The sequence below is a fragment of the Caloenas nicobarica genome, chromosome 1, assembly GCF_036013445.1.
Source record: "Caloenas nicobarica isolate bCalNic1 chromosome 1, bCalNic1.hap1, whole genome shotgun sequence".
Classification (NCBI taxonomy): domain Eukaryota; kingdom Metazoa; phylum Chordata; class Aves; order Columbiformes; family Columbidae; genus Caloenas; species Caloenas nicobarica.
The window spans coordinates 170383310-170408422 of NC_088245.1; the positions used below are offsets into that span (position 1 = coordinate 170383310).

The 25113-nt window shown below is 37.8% G+C and overlaps 1 protein-coding gene across 6 annotated transcripts in view; it reads right to left on the reverse strand.

Moving 5' to 3' along the window:
- The window catches only part of SCEL (sciellin), a 74814-nt gene that overhangs the window by 36209 nt on the left and 13492 nt on the right, over positions 1 to 25113 (reverse strand). For 3 of the 6 annotated variants that reach the window (XM_065649675.1, XM_065649659.1, XM_065649666.1), the window contains 5 exons: positions 16056 to 16254; positions 8584 to 8657; positions 4664 to 4781; positions 3956 to 4018; positions 3574 to 3645 (listed from right to left, as the gene is read on the reverse strand). In XM_065649675.1, the coding sequence (XP_065505747.1) occupies positions 3574 to 3645; positions 3956 to 4018; positions 4664 to 4781; positions 8584 to 8626 (296 nt within the window). In that variant the 5' untranslated portion in view covers positions 8627 to 8657; positions 16056 to 16254. Of the gene's footprint in view, positions 1 to 3573; positions 3646 to 3955; positions 4019 to 4663; positions 4782 to 8583; positions 8658 to 8926; positions 8978 to 16055; positions 16255 to 17981; positions 18019 to 25113 lie in introns of those variants that run through there. The other 3 variants (XM_065649683.1, XM_065649698.1, XM_065649691.1) reach the window with 3 other exon arrangements.

Below are 25113 nucleotides of genomic sequence, written 5' to 3' on the forward strand. Positions count from 1 at the left end.
AAACAATAAAGTTATTCTGCCAACTGGTCTATTTTAAGCTTAGAAACTTCTGTACTGTGGTTATGCTTGTCAGAAAGAATTTATAAGAAAATCAGGGAATTGTACCTGGTGGAGAACATCCCTCACAGAGGAAGCAGATGTACCAAATTTGACTGCAGGCTACAGAAAGGTGCTAAGAGAAAATACATCACCACACCCTTTTATGCCTTAGGTTGCAAGTCTGAAGAGATGCAGAACATGTCGTCATCCCTTACAGAAGTGACTGCTTGCAATAGCTGTGAACAAATTAATCCTGGAATTGCTATATTCCACAGTTTTGAGAAGACCAATGATGAGTGAAGAAAAAAAAAACAACTTGACTGCAGCTTCTTCACTGTGATTACTTCAAGGTAGAACCATCACTATTCAATCAATTTATGGACACATTCCACATTAATTATCAGAAATTTATGTTCACATCTGTAATTCTTTCTCTGTATTCTCTGTCATCTGTTGCATATTAAGAAGCCTTTATGTCAGATATTTGTGTTTATGAAAACACAAAGGCAGTCAGCTTACAACCTAAAATAATTCAGACGTCTTACTATTTCAGCATAAAGCAAAAAGATAGAGTACAAAAGGACAAGGCTGTTCAGTGACACTGTAGAAACCAGAATTGTCCTATGACTTCCAAATTAGGGGCAGTCAACATGGCTTCACCAAGTGGAAGTCGTGCTTGACCAACCTCATAGCCTTTTATGAGGACATAACCCGGTGACTAGATGATGGCAGAGCAGTGCGTGTGATCTATCTTGACTTCAGTAAAGCATTTGACACAGTTTCCCACAGCATCCTCGCAGCTAAACTGAGGAAGTGTGGTCTGGATGATTGGGTAGTGAGGTGGACTATGAACTGGCTGAAGTAAAGAAGCCAGAGAGTCGTGGTCAATGGGGCAGAGTCTAGTCGGAGGTCTATATCTAGTGGAGTGCCTCAAGGGTTGGTATTGGGACCAGTATTATTCAATATATTCATCAACGACTTGGATGAAGGAATAGAGTGCACTGTCAGCAAGTTTGCTGATGACACCAAGCTGAGAGGGATGGCTGACACACCAGAAGGCTGTGCTGCCATCCAGCGAGATCTGGACAGGCTGGAGAGTTGAGCAGGGAAAAATTTAATGAAATACAACAAGGGAAAATGTAGAGTCTTGCATCTGGGCAGGAACAACCCCAGGTTCCAGTATAGGTTGGGGAATGACCTATTAGAGAGCAGTGTAGGGGAAAGGGACCTGGGGGTCCTGGTGGACAGCAGGATGACCATGAGCCAGCACTGTGCCCTTGCGGCCAAGAAGGCCAATGGCATCCTGGGGTGTATTAGAAGGGGGGTGGTTAGTAGGTCGAGAGAGGTTCTCCTTCCCCTGTACTCTGCCCTGGTGAGACCGCATCTGGAATATTGTGTCCAGTTCTGGGCCCCTCAGTTCAAGAAGGACAGAGAACTGCTGGAGAGAGTCCAGCGCAGGGCAACAAAGATGATTAAGGGAGTGGAGCATCTCCCGTATGAGGAAAGGCTGAGGGAGCTGGGGCTCTTTAGCTTGGAGAAGAGGAGACTGAGGGGTGACCTCATTAATGTTTATAAATCTATAAAGCATCAGTGTCACAAGGATGGAGCCAGGCTCTTCTCAATGACAACCAATTATAAGACAAGGGGCAATGGGTGTAAACTGGTTCCATTTAAATTTGAGAAGAAACTTCTTCACAGTGAGGGTAACAGAGCACTGGAACAAGCTGCCCAGGGAGGTTGTGGAGTCTCCTTCTCTGGAGACATTCAAAACCCACCTGGACACCTTCCTGTGTAACCTCATCTGGGTGTTCCTGCTCCAGCAGGGGGATTGGACTAGATGATCTTTCGAGGCCCCTTCCAAACCCTCACATTCTGTGATTCTGTGATGTCAGTAATCAGAGCTTCTATGCGTGAAAATCAATCTTCAAAATTTTTTTTTAAGTCAACGATAGTGTAGATAACAGTGACACAGCTGATATATTCTACTTGAATTTCACAGAAATTTGCTTTAAGGACTCTCAAATAAACTGATTTCCTATGTAGTAATAGAGAAGGTCTTTTTATGCATAAATAACTGGTTAACAAGCAGGAAACAAAGGTCTGGAAGAAACAATTTTTCAGAGTGGAAGGCAGGATCTGTACAAGACCTGTGTTTTTCCATATGTTCGTAAATTATCTGGAAAAGAAGGAAAGTGAGATGATGTTGCTTGCCAATGACACTAACTCATGGCAGTCAAAATAAATGCCGACTAGTAAGGCTTTCAGAATTCATCTGCTAACATGTCAGATTTCTAAAATGGCAGATGACATTAACTTTTCATAGATGCAAAGTAATGCCTGCCAAGAAAAACAATCTCTGAAACAGCTATTATCACTCAGGAAAGTGGTCTTGGAGTTATATAGATAATGTTTTGAAAATGAAAGCTCAATTCTCAGCAGCACTCAAAGGAGCAAATTCAATATTGTGAAGTATGAGGTGAAGAATAGCAAATGAACCAGAAGCTGTTCTTATACTCCTCTACATATACAAGAGATGTGTCCATCTTAAATACTTGCATGGAGATTTGGGCCCCCAGATCAAAAAGGCTAATATGGAAATAGAAAAGATTCAGAGAAGAGCACTAGGTAAATTAAAGTTATGGAATGGCTTCCTCTGGATGAGTGAGCAGCAGGATTCACTGGCCTGCAGAACCATTGACACAGGAGTGAGATCACACAGCTCTATAGCTCTATTCCAGACTTCTATGGAGAAGGTAAATGTTAGTCAACAATTTTTTGTTGTTTCTTACAACAGAAGTAAGGACCATCAAGAAAAATTACACAGTGCTGAGATTCAACAAAACAAGTACACTTTTTCCACAGTGTGCATTTAAGTGCTGGTACTCATAGCCTCAGCATGTTGTAGGTGCCAGATGTAAATAGGGCCAAGTTTTGAAGATGTGACACAGAAAGAATCTACAAACACAGGCATGGTCATGTCTTGACAGAGGTCAAGGCTGAAGAGGACATTCAAATTAACCGTCTGTATGATAAGCATATGATTCTGATATTTGTACTGATCATGCTACGAAATAGCAGCAAGGATTTGCAAAGAACTAGGGGTTTAGCTTTGGTGTGCTTAAGTGTTGGAGATAGGACTTTGACTTCTGGTTTGAAAAGTGGGAAACGGGGTAGGAGTGGATATCATCTGTATAGAGATAGTTACATTTATGAGGACAAGAATACACAGAAATTGATATAGAAAAAAGAAGAGCAAGATGTCAAAAGAACTTCTCAAATCACGTTTCCATTTGTCTCATTGACAATTCATGCAAAAATAGTTCTCTACTTAGTCTTACTTCTACTAGGTCTTCCACTTTGATGTTTAATAAATAACAAGATTTAAAAACCAACCAACCAAAACCAACAAACAAACAACAAAAAAACCAGAACCAAAACAAAAAAAACCCACTGATTTAATTCAAGTTTTCATTTTAAAGACCTTTCACAGGTATGAGAATCGCAAAATAGAATACATAGAGAAAAAATCCCTACCTGTTCAAGTTAGTATCAGACCTGTATCGTCCAAGTACAGCTTTCTGATCTTCCTTTTCATTTGTGCTGCTGCTATAAAAAAGGTTAGAAATGCCACTTTGGTCACTGCTTTTATTAAACAACTCATCACCAATAAAACAATATATGTCTTGAATTAAGGTATCATACAGGATTTCAGACCATTCAGGTGTCGACAGATCCAACCCTGCATCAATTGCAATCATCAAATTAACAATTATTGACAATGATGTCAGATTTACATTGCAAATATGTATAGATTAAAATTTTAAAAAGAAAGCTCTTGCTATAAACACGATATAGTAAAAGGAAACTCAGTTTTCTTTGTCAATATCACTAGAAATCATCAGATACTCTGCTGTACCTGTGTAGGTTATCTTGGGATTTGTATTGATTAAGCACAACTCTTCCATAGTTTTCATCAGCACTTCAAGCAAAAAAAAGACAGTGGTTAGTTAAAATTTTAATATTTAAAACAGAAATTTTTTTCTTGGCAAAAGATTCCTGTCCTCAATCAGATTTCACAACTGCCGTAACCATACCATCTACAGATCTCTGCATTAGATGACTCCAGACATTTTGGAGTAAGAATTATCTCTTCCTATCTGCTGTTCTTGGACCAAATAATGAGGGCCTGGTCTCAAGGTGGAGATTCTACAGTAATACAAGTCCTAGTTTGCATGACAGTGAATTTCAACTGTTTCTGACTTAAGGTCCTTAAAAGGACTTCTCAAGATTTATAGTCTTCATGCTTGTAAAAAGAAAAAGTCAAATTGTATTCTTGCAGCCTAAATATATGAATTGTGGGATTTTTCTTGTAGAGCAGAAGCCTGACACCTTATTAAATGGTCAGTGCTCAAAAGTCCCAATGAAAAGCATAGTCAATGAAAGTCCAGCAGAATAGTACTTCCAAAAGGCAACTAATACCTCATCAAGACAAGCAAATAACAGTTATTTGATGAACTTTATGTAATTCTAGATTATACCATTAACGACAAAATAGACAATCCAATAAAAAGTATATGGCATAGTGAACTAAATACAGAATGAATGTGTTTCATATCATTCTTACCTTTCCTCTTCAGGCCTCTTCTTTATCCAGCTGTTGTCTTGCAAAAGGGTCCGTCGTTTATTACTATCGTGAGTAGTCTGTTGTCTGCTTTTAATTGCAACAGAGGGGCTCTTTTTATCTGCAAATGCAGAGAAACATCTTGAAAACGAACATATGGGATAATTTCAGAAACTTAAATTACTATTAAAAAGGCTGAAATATGTAAAAGTTTGGCACAGATTGAATCTTCAGCTACCACTGCTGTTTAGTGCCGACTGTTCCCTTGAAAAGTTCGTGACTTAATCCCTTCAACCTTGAAGGGACTGCAGAAGCCCAGTTTATCAAATGAAATTCAGTTTCATCCTTAATATGAAACAGCTTGGTATATTTTTAACGTAAACAATCACAGATCTGATAAAGGAATTATGAAATATACATACAACAGTAAATTGAGGAAAGTCAGACTAATGAATCCTGTTTCCTGGGGTGTTGTCTGTGGGTTTTATATTTATAGAAGTGTGACAAGATGTAAATTTCTAATGAAAGCTAAGCTTGAGATAATCAAATGGTCTTCTACCCACATGCAGTCTAACGTGGATTTTCAGGTTTCTCAAAAGGTTTAGATTCCCTCTGAAGCTTTTTCCTTAGTGGCTGAACGAACAGGGTCTCTTTTCTAACCAGCTACCAAGTTTTACTGAGCTTTTAATAAAAGCAATACCTTTAAGATCTGTATCTTTTAGTTACATTTAACTAAAATTGGTGTATTGTTTCAAAGGTTATTGGGAGGGACAGAGAGACAGATATGTGCACTCACATGCTATATGAACATGGAACCCTTATATATTCATGAAAATAACTTAAAATATCAGCCCAACAAGGCTGACATTTAGTATCTTGAGGAACTAGCAGTACAATGTTCACTTGGTTGTGAGAAGATATATCCCTTCCTGTATTAAAAAGCTGATGTTTAAGTCTGGTTTCCCTTTATGAGGGGTTTGGCCTAGAAGTAAGCAAAAATCAATGACTATTGTTCAGTATTCTCAGTTCTTTTCCTTCCCACCTAAGTTTCATATCATCAGCCTGTTTGACCTGAGGGGGAATATTGTTACCATTTTACCATTCCCCTTTAAAATGGAAGACTAGAAGCTGAGCCCAAATAGAAACTCCATTTTTAAATTGTGGTACTTGCCCCAAACTTTGCCAGACAAGAAAAGCTGAAAAATTAAACCTTTGTTAATTAATCAACAAAGTGACTGATAAAGAATACTGAGTTTATCAGGTTTTCCTTTAGAGACCTTTATGATTTTCTCCATGAACTCCTCACTCTAAGCATCCACATAAAAGGAGTTCAACACCACCAGGTTTCAGGAGATATCATTATCTGGTGTTCAGCAAGGACATTTGACCCGAAAGGTTGTGTATAGAAAGACCACACTTCACAGAAGATACATGCAGTCAGCATAATGTCGTTTGTCAGAGCTGTGTTTTGGCATTCTGGTGTGATTTATAGGACAATGTAGCCCTTGCTTTCAATACAAGAACTTCAGCTGTAGTGATAACATAAAAAAAGGCAAATGGCTACAGTGAGTGGAAGACCAAATCATAATAAAGCACCAAAACATTTATTTTAAATGACAATGGCCAAGACTGACTTTTAAAATACATTTTTCTCATGAAAGAAAAACACTGCAGTGCAAAGATAAAATTAAGTCTAAAAATGTATATCTCACTGTAAGCTAAACTGTGTCTGCTCTTATCTGTTGAAATTAATGGTAGATATGCCCACACTTCCAAATAATAGAAGGCCAGTGAAGGAATTCAAGGGTTGGACTAATCATTCATATTTCCCTAGTTGCAAACATTTTCTGGATCTGTGCGGAGTAGCTCTCTCCAAGACTAAGCTGTTAGAGAAGTGACAAACATTTAAGAAACATAGATGTGGTGTGTGTTACTGTTGCTTGGGCCTGATGACAGGGTTTGGCTTTCTTCTTTTGAGCAGCATAGATGCAGCCCCTTGAGACCATTAAGAAATGAACAGGCACATCGAAGATGAGATTTCTAAGAATGTGCTGAAAATCATGGGACATTAAGAACAAAAAGTCATCAATCCTCACTGCATGAGTTCTGCAGCAGACTGTTCACTGCCACTTGACCTTGTTTTTCTCTTAACAATATTTATTAAAATCTGACCTAAAGACTTCAAAAAATGAAGACATCCCAGCCTCACCCACAGAGTTCCAGTGGTTCATTAAATATCTATTAAAATATAAAGTTTAGTCCTTGCAAACTGGAAAGAGGAAGGACTTCCATCAGTTTAAACAATAGCATTGTCTCATAGTCACTGTCAAGAATGGAGATAGTTATAATTGGTGAACAAGACTATATTCAGTATATTGAAACCAGTAAATATTACTTGTACAAATATACCAGTAACACTACAAATGACTGGGATGTAATAGGGACTTGGATGAACATACATAGATAGAAATAAAAACTTTGCAACATTCATAAATCAAGAATTTGAATGAAGATCCAACAGCAAAAAACTGTGCCTTCCTATTGTCATAAATATTTAGATACTTTCTAATTTAGTACGATCATTTGCATTGAGAAAAACAAAACAAAACAAAACTCCACAAACCTGATTCCCAAAAGTAGGGAAAATGTGAGTTGCATATGCATTCCAGATTGAAAACCTTTCTTCAGCAAGAATAGCTGATGGCAAGTAAGGGGTGGAAATGGTTCCAGCATTCCTTTCATACTAGTAGTTTTAGCCAAAAATGTTTTCAACTGTCTGCCATGCATTTAAATCTGTGCTTTACTGTCAGCCATAACCTCCTCTGAATCTTGAAGAAAAACTCTTCAGTGGCACAAACATGACATAAGCAGTTCTATATATTCAAGAAGTACTCGGTATAAACTCAACAATTAAAATTAACTTTGCAAAGGCAATATTGGGTGTTTTCCAATGACATTTTAGGAAAACTATTATTACCTACCCAAAAATAACTTGGATTTCATGGGAATCATGGCTTTCTTAATTGCTTAGTGCAAACAAGGTTTTGGGAAGTGTCCTATAAAGGCAGCAGCCCAGAAGTACATATTGTGTTTTCTTTTCAAGAAACTTCACAAGAAATTTGCTAATGCGTGAGGCCTTGGGTTTGCTGAAGAGTACTCATTTCTGGTCTAATGAATTGTCTCCGAAGTTTCAATTAAAAAATTAAATATAGATCCGATACAACAGCTTAGGTCACATGAGCACAGGCAGGTGGAACTCATCCCCTTCTTATTTTGGCAATAAAGAGTTTAATTCCTCAACACGGTAGAGCCAAGCTGCTCCTTGCCGTGACTGCGCCCATTTTGGTGTACTTAGGCCTGGCATGTCCCACCCAAGCCAGGTCCTAATGTGCCTCAAAACCTTTCAGTCTTTAAAAGTATTTTGCATGTTTGAGGCAAATGGAAAAATTCATCATGTTTCCAGTTTGCCTCCGGTTATACCTCTGCACAGAAAGGAAAATCCAGCCCTCCTCAAATTTTTTCCCTCCAGAAGGATAAACAATCCCATCTGACAATGATTAAATGCCTTTTCTCTCCCTTTTCCCCATTCCAATTTTCCTCAATTTCTCCTCCTTTCTCCTGAGCGAGTCAAAGAGATGCTGCTGAGGGCAATGGATGCCCTGCCTTCCCACAGCCCTCTCAGCCGCCGTGTTCCTCTGGAGTTTCCACAGCAATCACAGGTCTCAGTGGAGGCAACCACCATCTTGCACCAAGCTGCCCACCTCCACTGCTCTACCACGCCGCATTGCCTGGCACCACCGAAGAGTGGCGGCATGTCCTGTGAGGGAGCTGTGTGATGGACATGGCGATGCTTGGAAAGGAGGGGCCCATGCCTCAACGTCTAAGTGCCCTGAGAGCAGAAGATGAAGGAGACTCAGTGTTACCGCTTTGATTAGGAGACTGTTTTCGTATGCCGAAAGATGACATTCCGTTCAGTGGGGTGTCCTTCTGTGGGAATCTAAAACGAAACACGAAAAAAAAACCAAGAGAGAGTTGGCGGTGAGATGAGGAGTCAGCCCCAAAGACAGTTTAAGTTCATTTGACAATTTAATCACCTCCTCGCACAAGTTTAGTCTGATAGGGTGGAATGACTTATCACTACCCTGAGAACACGTGTGGTGGTGAGAGCCTTTGGAGGGCGAGACAGAGGAATGAAGAACGGGCTGAGATGACTAGTTTAATGGGAAGACAATCAGCCTGTGGCTCAGAGCGATGCCTGGAGCTCACCCAGCCCCGCTGACGGGTCTCACAGCTTCAGTGGCCTGCAGCTAACGTGGGGTCCAAGACAGAGGTGGCTCTTCTGCCCTGCAGCAATTTTGCAGTCACTGACTTCTTCCCTTATCTCATATGAGGTTAAAAAATGATCCTCTAAGGCTGCTGATTTAAAAAAAAAATTCTTTGGGAGCTGTGCCACTCAAAACATGTTATGCTATGCTTTGAAACTGCATTTTGAATGTGAGCTTTCCTAGAGGAAGCATCAAGCAGAACATAAGGACATTTCAACATCAAAAAATTCCCCCTTAAGTTAAAAAAAGAAACCCAGCCCTAATACTGGCTTAAGGGTGTGAACAAAACCGACCCTCTTTAGCAAATGGATTCCTTTTTGATAAGCAGCATTTTCCAAGAAAACCATGTTAGGCTGGAAAGCTCCCAACCAGCTCCACTCATCAGGCTGATAAAATTTACAGAAACACCAAGGAATATTTTTTATGACAGGAGTGGTCATTAAAAATCAGAAACGTTCCCAGTTCTCTGGGTGACACAGTTGTGCTTGGCTTTTTGCAGCCATAGAGTATATTGCTTACTCATCTAAGATAGAATGGAATGAGAGACAGGAGCCTGTGGCTCTTTCTTTACTTATGAAAGGTGAAGAAGATGTTGAATTTTGGTGAAAACTTAGCAAAAAGTAATACTGACAATAAACCAGACAGAACTAGTTGATGGCACCATGAATTGCACATAGAGCAGATTTTTCTTTTTTATGTTTTTACTGCCAGACAATTGCTGAAAAAGCTTATGATTGCCAAGAAAAGAAAGCAGAAAACCAAAATCTGGATGTAAACAAATACAGATCTTTTGGGAAAGTAAAGATATAAATACAAAAATAATATCTGAGTCCAAAAGTCTGCATATATTTTACCCAGTTGTGAAATTCCAGATGTTTGTAAGAATTTAAAATTCTGGCATGCGTATTGGAAGGCTCTGGCCCACACTCTTTTAACCTTAGTTATTGGTATCAAGCATGCGCTGGCACAGTGTGTGGAGAAAACATGGGACTGCTGGATCTGGTTCCCACTCAATAAAAATACGCTCAGTGCTACGGTGAGCCTTATTTATTTTACAATAAGTTATAGGATATCTTTCAAAATTACTGATATAGAGTTTTAAGCAGGTATGCACTGAATTTCCTAGAAACTGTTCATGTAAATTATCAAGCAATCAGTTTTAGATAATAACCAATCTTGCTATAAATTTTCCTGAGCCATCACACGATGATAGAGGGAGCTCTGATTTGTTTACTTTTTCAGCTTAGCAACAGCTGGACGTCTGATACTGGTTTTTATTTCAATCAGTCCTAGGATAATAGGAAGCTTGACATTTCAGTATGTTCCACAAGCAATGTGTGCTGGCACTTCTTCATCTGGAGAAAAGGCAGTAACTTGTATAGAATGAACTTGGATTTTGTTTCTAGTAAATAATTTTAAAGCCATTTCCTAAGGGAAGGAAATCATAAAACTTTGAAAATGGAGCCTTCTTGTGTGGAAATTAAACCAAATGTGATCATTCTAAGGCATAGGATATCTTGTTAAAAATACAGTTTTTGCAATTTAAGTATTCCTCATTAAAAATGACAGGAAACTGCTATGTAGACTTCATGTTTTACTTTAGCCTTGCTTTCCATAGATTCATGATGGAAACCGAAATTTCTCAGAGAACTGGCAAAGAAGTATCATACAGCTTGGTTAAAAATAAACAAGAAAGCCTTAGACATTTGTTCTGAAATATAAAGTATCGCTGAAGTAAAAAAATCTATACATTTTGAGGCTGGTCTTTAACATCTACAGAATAACTACAAATGCATTAATGACATTGAGACCCTGGAAAGCAACTGGAAAGCAGGTATGCAACTCCCGTTTGTATCCATGCACGACAAAAAAAAATCCAGCAAACATGTTTCTTTCATCCTCCATCATTTAATTAAAACTGTGTTTTGTCTCTTGTCCTATACTTACTGGTTAATGTTTTTAGGGCAAAACAATATTTGTCTTGCACATGTGTACAGCATTCAGAATAAACTACTACCTAGTCTCCCAGCCCAAAAGCAGAATGTATGAATGAATATAAGAAACAGCCACACTCTCTTTCACAGTCAGCACTGAAAATGTGCCAGGTATTCAGAATACTGCCATATTGTCCCCAAGGTTTATATCTTACTTCCGAACTTTCAAGTTGAATATCAAAGATGGATCCATTAAAATTTAAAATGCAAATTAAAAATCAACCCATTTTAATCTCTAGCACAATGAAAAATCACCAGAGTAAGATTTAAATTTGAAGATCTTAGAAATCAGAAGAATCTTGTATAAAGAGGCAGAATAGGACTCATCAAAGCATTTTTTTTCCTCAATTTTCACTATTGTGAACTAAGTGTGTGTGTATAAAGGGGAATGGACAGAAGATTGTGAGGATCATGTTAGTTTAAAAATTTCAGCTCATAATGATCTGGAATCATCACATTATTCACACCAGTCAGTGAATTGCTTATCTTCAGCCCACAGTTCAAGGGACATAGAAAAAAGTGTTTAACTTTGTAAATGAAATTGTGAGAAAGAGAAGTCATAGGCTTCTATAGTATACTATAGCAGTAAATTATGTTCAGGCATTCTTAATGAGGTCTCTAACCACTGAAGCAAAGCAACTCAGCTGGAATGCAAACCAAAAACAAACAGGAATGCAGCTCCAGTGTAATTTGAATTTAAAAACAGCATCAGGAAACTTGAAAGAAAGTTGAAACTGCCCCAGCCAGTCCAATGAGCAATTCCCAAAAGGTTTTAAGACATGCCAATCCTGGATTTAGACCCTCCCCCACTTTATGAGAAATACAAATAAAATCACAAAGAAATCCAGAAGAAACTTCAGATATGAATTCTGTGAAGGTCAAAAGCCCCTCCAAGCTGGTAGCAAATTATTCAGAAAGCACCACAGGTCTTCATTTCTGTTTTTATCACAAATAGCTGTATTTGCACTTCTACATCTCCTTTCCACATCCTGCACTGACTGATCAGCAGACCTCAGGCCTGCCTTAAATTCTCAAAGCTAGACCTAGTTTTCATCTGGTCTGAACACACCCATTCTTCCAACACAGTTGGAAGTGAGCCTTCCTTCTTCTGTCTTTTGCTGTAGCTTTCTACGTAATTAGGTTCCACATATATGCATTGCTGTATTTTTAAAAATGCATACAAATAATACAAACATTTCCTGTAAGCAACATGTTTTCCACATGAGGCTGAACTTACAACCAAAAAAGTCTTTGTTCTTTGGCTTCTAGCTACAACAGTGATTAAGACCTTCTTTATAAATATTCAGTTTATATGTATTTTGCTTTTAATAAACAATATTTTTTTCCACTGCTTAGAGCTACCACGTATCATGACACTGTATAATAAATAATTCAACATAGTAGCTGTTGAGGAAGTGTAGAGGGAGGTACATTTTCTTCTCTTAAAAGTCAAAACATTTGTTTTTATACTTTTATATATATACATATATAAAGCATTGCCAAATGTGAATGCTTCAAATATCAGACTTCCTACAATTATTAATGAACTGGGTGATAGAAAAAGTTATGGATGAAAAACTAGTTTAAAATAAAAAAGTTTCAGAATTTTCCTCTCTTCCAGCTTCTCATGCTGCATTGCTGAAGCAGCCTGGATTGTAGAGAAGCCACCGAGTTTGGCGTGTCCACATAAAAAGCCAGCTGGAACAAACAGGTTTCTTATATTAATACATGGCTCTGCACAGCCACAGCTTGCTGACCACTGTTTGCTACACATCCTTGAAGTTTCGGCTTTTCAAAGACATCTAATATCTGCCATATTGTGCTGGTTTTGGCTGGGGTAGAGTTAGTTTTCTTCATAGTATCTAGTATGAGGCTGTTTTGGATTTGTACTGGAAACAACGTTGATAATATAGGGATGTTTTAGCTATTGTTGAGCAGGGCTCACACAGAGTCAAGGCCTTTTTTGCTCCTCACACCTCCCCACCAGCAAGTGGGCTGGGGGAGCATAAGAAGCTGGGAGGGGACACAATGGGGACAACTGACCCCAACTGACCAAAGGGATGTTCCACATCATATGACATCATGCTCAGTATAAAAAGGTGGGGAAAGAAGGAAGGGGGAACATTTGGAGTGATGGCATTTTGTCTTCCCAAGTAATCATTACATACGATGGAGCCCAGTTTTCCTAGAGATGGCTGAACACCTGCCTGCCAATGGGAATTGGTGAATTCTTTCTTTTGCTTTGCTTGCATGCATAGCTTTTGCTTTTCCTATTAAACTCTGTTCATCTCAACCCACCAGTTTTCTCACTTTTACTCTTCCACTCTCTCCCCCATCCCACCAGGGGGAATGAGCGAGCAGCTGTGTGGTGCTTAGTTGCCAGCTGGGGTTAAACCATGACAGTTCTTTTTAGCACCCAGCTTGGGGCTCAAAGGGTTCAAGATAATGACAGATTTGATTGGAATGTGCTAGACTGAATTTATAGCTGTTATTGCTGCTTAGCTATTAATTGCCGGGCTTCTGTACTTGCCCTGGGGCTTGCTGGCTTTCTTGTATATTAACATCTAGTACTCATTAGTGGCTGTTTTTATTTTCTCTGCTTACTGTACTGCAAGCAATGTACAATGCAGTTGCTCACCACCTGCTGACTGAAAATAAACATATACTTTGTTCTTTCTTTATCCCAAATATGGAACTTTCCACCAAAATTTCATCTTCTTGAAGGACTATTCTGCTCTGAAGTAAGCTGAACATTCAGTCTCCTGTGAGTACTCAGACCTCAAAATTTTGGAATTATTCCGTTAGAAATCCAGTAAAAATTTAGGAAATTAATTTTCCACATCCTTTGTGTCTTAACTCATTTGCTTGCTTTCACTGCAGTCCAGGAGAAATTTTGGGTATAATAACTATTGGTGAGAGAATGAAATGAAGGTTTACTTCAGTTTTACTTTTTGCCCCCCCCCCCCCCCTTAATAAAAAAAAAATCCATTGGAACTGTTAATGTTAATCCTATACTACACGGTTTATCTTTCATTTATATGAGATGAATGTGGAGAATAAGATATTTTAAACAAAAGAATATTTGATCCTACATAATCACAGTTTCAACATGCACCACAGTTTTTCCTTGCCTTCAATTAACAATCTTTATGTCAGGTCAGCAAACTTTGTTATTTTCTCTGTCATTTCTCCGGATATAGTAAGACCTAGACGTGTGAGCAAGCAACTGATTAAAGTCATGCTGACATAATACAGGATAAAGATCTCCCAGCCTTAGAAATACAGCATTGGGGAGACACATCATTACAGTTGTTCTTCTAGATAGATATTCATTGTGTGAGGTGAAATCTAGTTTGGAAGTCAATACCAATTTTGCTGTTCTGTACATACAGTATTTCTCCCCTCAAATATCAGAAGTGCTGTGAATGGGCTGTCAGATCTGGCTACCTATACTTCAACTCTAGTAAGAATTTGTATTTCTAAACACGGCTTCATTTTGTGATTGCAGGTAAAGGCTGTTTTTTGAATCACTGTCACAGCTACAACCACCCAAAGCTGTACCAGCATTACATTTCCAAACTTGCTATTTCAGTCAAGCGTATGATGTCCTAAGTAGCCATAATGGGCCACTCTGGCAGGTGCATATCTGTATGTATAACAGATGCTGCACTGACTTCCCTCCAAAATTGTCATCAATATCCACTGTCGTAGCTCAAGACTGTAGGTCAGGACATGAAAAGAAAGAACAGTGTTGCTAACTCAGCACAGTACCAAGCGTGTACTCAGAGCTTGACAAATAAACACTTGAGTATCATTTACAGGCTTCACAATTATAAGTAACATGGTTTTCTTTGTTTGGTAATTATTTAGTATTTTTATCCTTTTGCTGAAAACTTCGTGTAAAAATGACCACTTTTATTTTACAGACATTAAAGAACAACAAAAACATGTTCCTAGAGCGAATTTTTTCCCCAAAGTTAAATAGCAGAGCAATAGCCATATAATACATCTGTACACTTTGGAAATAACACGTTGTGTTTAAGTGAGTATTTTACTATACTGTTTAGGCCATAGAATTGATAACAACCCTCATAGAGAATAGGAACAAGTCTATGTGTGTAAAACAGAAAACAGACAAGGTTAGAACAGGCAAGGTAGAACTCAAGAACACGTAAATGTATGACAGAAATCATTCATCTATTTGTAGCAGAAAGAGCTCTCAGAACTGGTTTTTCAGGGCGTGGGCAGAGGAGATTCTGTTTTGAAAGAAATACGCTTTGAAACTGTCACTAATGTAAAATCAGCTGCAAAGTCAGAAACCAAATTTGTATGTGTTTTCAAATCAGAAATATCATTTTTAAATGGCACTTTTTTAATACTGTGCAGAGGGGGAATGATAATTTTAGATTTTATTATTATTATAATTCAACTCATTCCTTTCACTTTGCTATATTTTTAATGAAGAACACTTACTTTTTATACATGGGTTCCATTCATGGTGCAGACAAGACATTGTATCAAAGCAGAATAGGTATGTTCGCTATAATTTTAGCAAGGGTGGAAACGATTTCTGAATTCTTTACAAGCAGCTTGTTTTTAAAAAGCAAACTGTTGCTAAATTCTTTTCAAAATCATATGCTTGAAGCAAATACAACTAAATGAGGATTAATACTCTTTAATTTTAGATAGAAATTCCAAAGAAAGTATAAATAAACAGTAATGCAAACAAAGAAGGAAAATTACATTAAAACAGCCATTTGGGAAAAGTGGTCTGAACAGTGAGTTTGTCATGAGAGAAATAGCACTAAACTAAATTACAATGAACAATACAATGTATGTAATGAAGTAATTAAGATAGTACAGCCAAGAGAACATTTCAGAAAGGTCTAGGGAATTTGAACACCTCAACCGAGACACTTTAAGAGCTGGATTTTCATAGTCGAGTTCTCCACAGCTCTTGAAAACTAGATTCTTTGAAGTGGAATCCTTAGTTGGACACTGAGGAATCACAGAACATCTGAAAACATAGGACTTCCGATACATGGTATATAAAAGCAGAAAAATATATGCCCTTACCTAGGTACGGTGGAAGCTGGTGTCCTAGCGTGGCTCAGTGTAGTAGTCAACCTGGAGATATCTGGAAGTGAGGTACAATCAAAGCAGACAGAGAGCTGAACTGTTGTTCCCCATCCAGCTGTCTGAAAAGCCAAGAGTCTTCTCCTTCGGAGGCTGAGTCACTTACAGAGGAGGTAGGAGGTGTGGAAGAGGGTGGCACCTTATAGAAATACCAGATCAATTAGAAGTAGTGGTGAGTTGTTATACTTCTGTGTTTGTTGTACTTTTCAGGTGGAGTAGGGCTGGGTTTTGCAAAATCAAATGCTCTTACAGACCCTGAAATAGAAAACCAAGCAATTGCTATTTGGAAAAAATACACTACGCTCATTTGGATTTTCCACAGCAAAAGATATTGCAGAGCTTTAGGGCTGCCCCTCAGCTAGAGGGTTTCAGGTACTTACACAGGTGAACATAAAAAACCACAGTGCTTCATCAAAGGAAAATTCTGCAGAAATGTTATGTGGGGAACACACACTGAAATCTGATATGCAGTAAGTATTTGTCCTGCTTGTCTATGTGGGCAGAGGTAAAAGATCTGTGAGGGAAAATCCTCCCACATGAGATCTTGTTGCAAGTCCCTCTTGTCTGTGTGCATTTGCATTCTCCTTCAGTACAGCCAGTAATAAAAAGAAAGGAGAGAAGAGACTGCCTTCACTTTTTTTTTCGTTACAATGGCTGTAACATGTTTCTCTGTAGACTAACAACTGCCTTACTATTAATAGATACAGTAGCAAGGAACATAAACTTCCTATATGGAATGCTGTATATGACCCTATGGTTCTCTTTAAGATACAGAGTCTGTTTTTAAAGTGTTTATCAAAGCCCACACTTATTTTATATTTGGGGAGCTTTTATAATGAAATATGCAAGATGTGGTTATACAAGATACTGAGTAACCTTTAGTCCTATTGCCTTTTGTGAAAAATAAGTATTTCTTTCAACACAAAAAAAAGCAAACTCTGACACATATTAACTTAGTAAATGTCTCCTTAGCAAAATTTCTATTTGTTATTTTTGCTGATGTTTGTCTCTTTATAGGCTTAGTACTTAGGAGCATGAAGTTGTTGTCTAAATATTGGTCATATCTGATGAAATACAGCTGGTGAAACAGAGCAGCAGACAAGAAATACCACGTATACACTAATAACTACCACAAGTTTCAGAATTAATGAATACAAACAAACAAAACTTTCTGAACTTTGTATATCTCATCTCTGGGGCTTCTGAAAGTGAAAAACAATTACAGCAGTCCTGGCATGTTCAGGTACATCATACTATATGTTTATCATTTTATGATCTAGAAGAAAATTTTATGAATGCTTCTCTTTACAGGCATATTATGATTTTATAATTTTAACACACATGCCTCCGAAATGAAACAGAAGTCTTTCCTCATAAGCAATACACAGTGGGAATTAGTTTAAAAAACTCTATGTAGGCTATGAGTTGAAATGGACATATAGCTTTGATTTATAATAACAACACCTGAGACCAGGAATATCTTTTTATTTTGAAGTGTTTTTCTTTCACAATCCAGGTGCTAGAAGATATTAATTTCTTATCATTTTACATCCAACCAGAAGAGTTCTTCTTGTAAATCAAAGATAACCTGTCACGCTGCTGCCTTTCTTAGCCAAAACCTTTGAGAAACAGAAATTGAGATGAAACCAATAGAGTCTGGAGAAATGAAATTGATACTTTCCTGTATTTATCACCTTTGAACACAGAGAAGAAAATATGGGGCACAGGAAGCCTGTTCTGCTACCCAAAATAAGCCAGAGGCTTATTCTAAGACAGTTGTTGCCAAGTCTTTAGTGGCTGGCACATGGGAATAGACCCGGTAGAGGAAAATACATACATATAAGAAACTCCAACAATGGTACTGACCTCAGTTTAAGAATAAAGCAGGCCAGCTATCTTTTATTGGCTGATCTGCAACAACAAGCAAATTCAGTGGATGGTGAATTTTTGATGTTAGCTATGCTGATTACTTAATAGTTCAAAGCTGGAAAAAAAATAAAAACAAACCATTTTTTTCAGATTAAAGCAAACCCAAATTACTGCTAATCATTCTGTCATATTTTCTCTGTAGTAATTAAATACCAATATCGTACCTTGTGAATAAAGAATAAGTGATACAGTGCTATCTATCAGGAATTTAATATTTTCAGCATAAACATACAATGAAAGTGACCCATAACTATTTTCTATGAGCAAACTTCCCATACTCTGAAGAAATTCAGCTTTCAGAAATTCAGAGGATCTCAATCTTTGCCTCTGCATCTCAGTATAACAAATAAGATGTAACACAATTCAAGCCATCCCCAGATTCTGTGAACCATTCTGCAGTAAAGTTTAGAGAACAGTTTTGTTTTCTTCCTCTAGTTTAAGGTCCTTATTTCATTGAGGAAGAGATAGAAATATAGATACAGTCAAATTTAATTGCTCAGACTATGTCAGAATTTGAATATCATCTTCCTTATTCCCTTTCTTGCTCACAAGAAAATTCTACAGTTGTGGGACAAACAGATAACATTCTGGACAAGATTTTTCAGCAGTGTCAAAAAAGAGCAATGCAAATACTACGAGCATGTATATGCCTCTGTATTGTCCACTGATGACTTTTAATCAAAGGATGCAATTTACTTGATCTACTAGTTCACCGCATTGGGCCCTGCTTTACTATTGATCTATCAGAGTTGAAGGAATTATTTTAGTTCAAATAGTAAATTCTTTTGATGGAATCAGTAACTAATTTCATATCTACCTATCACCATAATGTCTACATAGTCTTGTTGGGAGTTAGGTAAATATTCTGCTTTTGCTTGCTATTCTCACAAGAAAAAAGGAGGAACTTCTCTGAAAAAGAGATACAAACATAAGTGGCCACATCCTCAGCTGATATCATGGGATATAACTCTACCAAAATCATTCTGATGGCTTGATTTACATTATCGGAGTGCATGGCCTGACATGATTTCTAAGAGAAAACAAGGAATGTCTCAGCATTCCTCCCTATATTAACTCCTCTTTTTAATTTATTAATGACAAACAATATAGACACAGTGTTGATTAGCAATCAGAGGTCACTATCGCTTGCTGCTTAGACTGCCAGCGTATTTTGGAGGCCATTTCTAGCAAGCTCATTTTAAACACCTCATCAATAGTGGAGGCTTAGGCTTATTTGTCATCCAAACAATTCTTAAAATGCCTCCTAAGAAACTTCCAGTAGGGGATGTTGACTTTAAAAATGGAGTAGCACTGGCAGAAAAGTGAATATAACTAGTTTAGAAATGCCATAATTTAGATTTGAATGGTTTATTTAGTGTTATTAAAGTCAAATGCTTGTAGCACCCTATAGTGGCAATACATTATCATACTTCCCAGTCCCTGCCTTTCTCTGAACAAGATTATTTCAATTTATAGTTTTCTACAAAGTCTATATCCCTTGATTGCTAGTAAGATGCATTTTCTTTACATTATGTTCTTGTCAAGTTTTGTTGAGTTTCCATTTTTAAGTATAAAACATACTGCAAAATATTGTTCAATCTCCACATCCTTATTAAGGTTTATAGGATGGCTGTCATGAAAACAGCATAATGTAGTCTAGCCCTATTGAGCTTTTGTGTAGATTCACAAGAGAGAGATGGGCATGAGCAATGACTCAGCAGGCAACTTTTTGGACAAATACCATTCTGTGACTCCTCCCAAAAAGGGAAGAATACATTACTGAAAACATTTTTTTCATACACACTTTCCTCCAAAAGAAATTCCTTTAATACTTCAGACTTTCCAGGTAGGATTGGTCAACTATTGTGTTCTGGGTTATAAGATGACATTATTTTAAGTGGTGTGTCCAAAAGATTTAAAAGCATTCTAGCAAGTGCTGTTCAAATTATTCAGTTTCAAGATACAGACAAACCAGCTCCATTTATCCTATTAAGTTAAATATGCCAAAGCCCAGTCTCTGGCCTAAGGACAAGTGGCACAAGATGGTTTGTATCTATATCCCTAAACTTGCATTCCAAAAAGAACTGCGTGGCCTCATCCATGCTCCTATTGGAAACAGTTTGGGGCTTTTACTGGAGAGATCCATGCTCAAGATTTTTTTTTTCAGAGATAACTAATTGCCAGGAGCAAAACTCTGTCAAGGAGTGTGTATGATAATGGTATGGACAAACCGAGGATGTTGCTCAAGCCCAGGTCCTACCTCTACTTATTTAACTAGCGTGGTCCTACTCCTTGGACCTGATTTTTCTGAAGTGATTGTGTTTGACATAACTTGTGTCAAAAGACAACTAAAACTAAACATTCTAAACCATATGGATAGGTGTCTGCAGCAGATGAGGGCCAGAAGCCAGGCAGCATTTAGCAAGAAAACGCAGGTAGTCACTGTAACCTTTACCTGGGAGGTGGGTTGCACATCCATGCCACCTGTACATTTTCCTCGCTTAAGCTTAGTCTAAGATCACTTATATATGTAGGCAGCAGTTCTAGCGGGTTAGGTCAAGAGACGAAGGGTCATTTGGGGAAAAAAAAGAACTTAGTGCAGCAAATATGACACTATTTAACACAGAGGAAGAAGCAGTGCTCATGCTTAGGGTGATACCTTCTTCTTGAAGGTGACTAACACAGGGACTGCTCCTCCCTTAATTCCCAGTCCAGCTCTACATAATAAAGGGGATGCTTGGGACTTGTGCTACCTCTATGTACAGAGGTACTTTTCACCCCTGGTCAAAATAATTAACGAAGGGAACGTATTGCCTATGGATACACCCAAGATGTATCTATGACTCAGAACCAGGCTAGAAACAGTTGAGTGAATCCCAGTAGCATTCATGATTGCAACAGAGAGGAGAGGGAGAAATAAGGAGCATAATTTTTTTTCCCATGGCTATATATTATTCTGTCATTAGACTCCCATAGGATTTCTGCAACTTTCCCCTGAAGATTCTGCTCATTCTGCTCCTAGACAGACATCTCTAAATAAACTGTTATTCTGATGTGAAATGGAAACCTCCTTTCTCCAGGGGCATCCTAGTTCTTACTAAGATGCAGGCTTTAAAAGTAGATAAGCAATGTCCTGGTCAGCCTTGCAAAAGCCAACTACTGCCTGTGCCAAGCACCTGGGGTCCTTTTTAACAAACTCATTTCTCCTTTGGAACTCAGAAAGCCAGAATTCCTCTACCTAGTCCACACGCAAGGCCCATCTCCAAGCATGCCTAACCCTTTCAAAGGACCAGATGGGAAATTAACAGCCTGCCACCTGTAGAAGTCACTTAGCCTATTGCTAAACCCAAGTTAAAATCATTCCTCCTTTTGACAGCAGCCCATTTTTACCAGCAGACTACCTCAGCCACTGAGTTCTAAGATATTTTTCGTGGAAAGGAACACAATCACCACAGTTTTTCTACCTCCCTGAAAATATATTTAATTATTCACTGGAGAGAGTAAGGCTACAGGCCTTTTATTAATATTATGACATACAGATATTGGGCTCACCGCTGTCTAAATTAATATTTAGTTATATATGGAATTCTCCTTTTTCTTTTTATATCGTACTTTTCAGAATCTTATCAACTGGGTGATTAAAATAAGTAGAGAGAAGAGTAATTTTGTAATATCATGTAGCAACAGTTGATGTGCGGAGGCAGAACAACTTAGAGCCACTTTCACTACATTATGTTGCTGTTAAAGCGAGTATAACATTTCAGTAAGTCTGATATGAAATACTAGAATACACCAGTGATAATGTTGTGTTTGTAGATTAACTTTTGCCAGCCCAGCTTACATTTCCTACTGCTATTGCAGATTGCCTTTCCTGGGGAGGACCTTTCAGCTGGTTAGTGGAAGGTGCACGGTCTGGTTGTTTAACCACACCTTCCCAAATCCAGGAAGGAGTACTGTCAGACCTTTTTCATATGCATTTTTTAAATCTAAGAAAACCTTCGTGACAATGCAGGTGTATTTGGCAGTCCATTGTTCACCCAAAAGGTGTGGCAAAGTTCATAAACTAAAGGAGGAAGAAAAAAATGCTATAAATAGTATGCAAAATGTCTAACCCTTTTCACTGCTTCTAGTGGCCACATAAAATGGCTGAGCAGTGTCTTTTGTTCTCCTTTCTAAAATTGCTTGGCAGAGAAAAATGCTGATTGAAGCAGGTGTCACCACATTTCATGGAGATACACAATCTTCAGTGTTATTCATGGAGATACACAATCTTCAGTGTTACTGGGCCTGATTTTCCCACAATTTGAATACCACTCTACTCTGCAAATGAGTGAAATATCTGGCAGAGGTCCTTGAAACTCTGGCCCATGCTATGCTAAACTTGTGTATCTTGATCTTGCACCACTGTCATTACTACCTTAGCTAAGAACACAAAGAGTTACTGATAAAATCAGTTATCTGAGGAAAATAGTTCTGAAAATCTGAGGAACTCAAATGGCATCTGTGTGGTACCAGCTGAATGGCTGTAACCAGTTTCGTAGCTTATGTTGTTGACAAATAGCTTAATTTTTAGTGTGTTACTATCATCTGAATTAACAAAGAACATTCAAAATGGTGGCTAAAGAAATGAAAATCAGATTCTGATAAATAGTAGTGGGAGTTTGAGAATTATGATTAGATGGGTTTTTTCATTAAAGAATAAGAAAGACTTTATAATATCCCCATCACCTAAAAACCCGCACTGAGAAAAGTCTGGGAAAGAACCAACAGTGCTGATCTCAGGGAAAGCCATCTTGTTAAAAGATGTTAGAGGAGGAGAAGTTAAGGGGAGAAAAGTTTCTTCCTGCTCCCTATCTGAAATTTCCTTAGAGCAATTAATTGGTCATGGGCACTGTAAATACATAGGAGACAGCTCCTCCAGGCTGTTCTTTTTATGGTGCAGATAAGGAGATGTATCTGCCCCATAAAATGATATCCATGTGAGGAACTTCAAATTACACTTATCTGATAGTCTGGGTTTCTCTCCTCGTCCTGCTATTGTGCTGGGATTATTTGTTAGGGCTAAGTAGCCTTTTCTCTTGTAATGATGATGCTTTCTTTTACTATTTGGCTTGAATTAGGTGACTGAGAACTTGATTGTCATTTGGAAACCGATATGGAAATTTTATACCAGTCAAAAAAGCCCAGTGAACCAATATTCCACCTATTTAATGAAATCTTCATTTGACAGGTGGGTTCTACATTAGTGTTATCAGCACACATAACTGCTATGCATGTCGGCCAAATGTAACAGATTGTGATCCTGTTCTCTATCCACATCAAAGCCGAATGTGAGCATGGAAGAAAAGTAGGTTTTTCCCCAATCCTGGAAGAAGCTGGCTGTGGTACAGTTAGCACAGAACAGCTTCCTGTAAAAGAGTTGTTGGAAAATGCATTCCAAAACCATGAACTGCAGAAATAAGACCAAAAATGAGAACCAGAAAGGACAGAGTTGGACTTTAAAAGGTTCAGAGAAGGATAAAAAGATGGTCAAAAGTGAAAAATAACTTCTCCACACAAGAAACAAATGCATCAGCTAAGACCCTTTTAGTGTGGAAAGGAGGTACAAGCGGTCCAAAAAAATCACAATCAGTATGAAAAGGCTGTATTTTGATTCTCCCTCCGTACAAAAGCTATTTGGCATCAAAATTAAGACAATAGCAAGAAAAAGAAAAAGAAAAAGAAAAAGAAAAAGAAAAAGAAAAAGAAAAAGAAAAAGAAAAAGAAAAAGAAAAAGAAAAAGAAAAAGAAAAAGAAAAAAAGAAAAAGAAAAAGAAAAAGAAAAAAAGAAAAAAGAAAAAGAAAAAGAAAGAAGCAAAAGGGGAAAAATAAAAGGGGAAAAGGGAAAGGGAAAGGGAAAGGAAAAGGAAAAAGAAAAGGAAAAGGAAAAGGAAAAATAAGTGTTTCTTCCTACAATACATATGTAAGCTGTCCTTGCTGCAAGAAGCTGTTTCCAATAGTTCATGAAATGAGTCAGTTTATTTATATACGTGTATATGTCCATTGAGTGTGTGTGTATACACGTGTATGATTATAAATATTTATATATGCATGTGTGTGTACCAATACATAAAACAGTTCAATAAGAAACAAGACAAGCTTATAGAAGCGAAATCCACTGATGATTACTAAGTGAACAGAAATTACATCTGGCTAAAAAAGACCTTAACATGCAAATTAATAGAGACTGTAAGGACAGTTAGGGAAAGCAACTTAAATGCTTTCCCCGTCCTTCCACTCTTCCCTGAGCATCTGCTTTTGGCCACTGTTGGAGACAATATTTGGTTAAATAGGCCTTTGGTCTGACCAAGGACTGCCACTCCTTTGTTATGCCCCTATGGTCAACATTTGTACAAGACACATAACTAAAATTACATTTAAATGATTTTCTAATTTTTTCATGTCGATGTAAACAATTAGCAATATGATCAAGGTGACACGAAATTTTTAGCAGAATGTTGAGGCTTCGAGTATTAAAATAAGCCAGTCTCCTTAGCCAAGGGGCTGTCATTCAGTCCCCCAGCTGAGAGTTATTCAGCATTGTCACTTCATTTTCTTCCGCCTGAATTTCTTCTCTAGTTACCTGATAATGTGGAGAGTATATATATGTGTAAATATGGAGAGCACTGTATTTTGTTAGCACATTTAAGACCCTTTCCTTAGTCATAAATACCTCTACAGTCAAATAAAATTGCTCATCTGTTCAAATAACAGATAAAATAACAAGGCAGATTTATGATATGTGTTGAAATGTAGGTCATCTGCAGGAGAAAAATAGAAAATGGTATCACAGAAGTGGTGTCTTCCCTCCATGTTCCCCTCTCAGCTTCTCTGGAGAAGAATTCAGCTGTCTTATTGTCCTCCCTTGTCCACACAAGCAGAAGGATTAATAGCATTTCCAAGCATATTTCAAGGAATAAATTTCAGGTGCAGATTTCAATCACAGACAGAACTATGCGAAAGGAAGAACAACATATTTCCTAAATTAACACTTTCTGCAAGTAGGGCTTCATGGGCTGAGAAGCTGAAG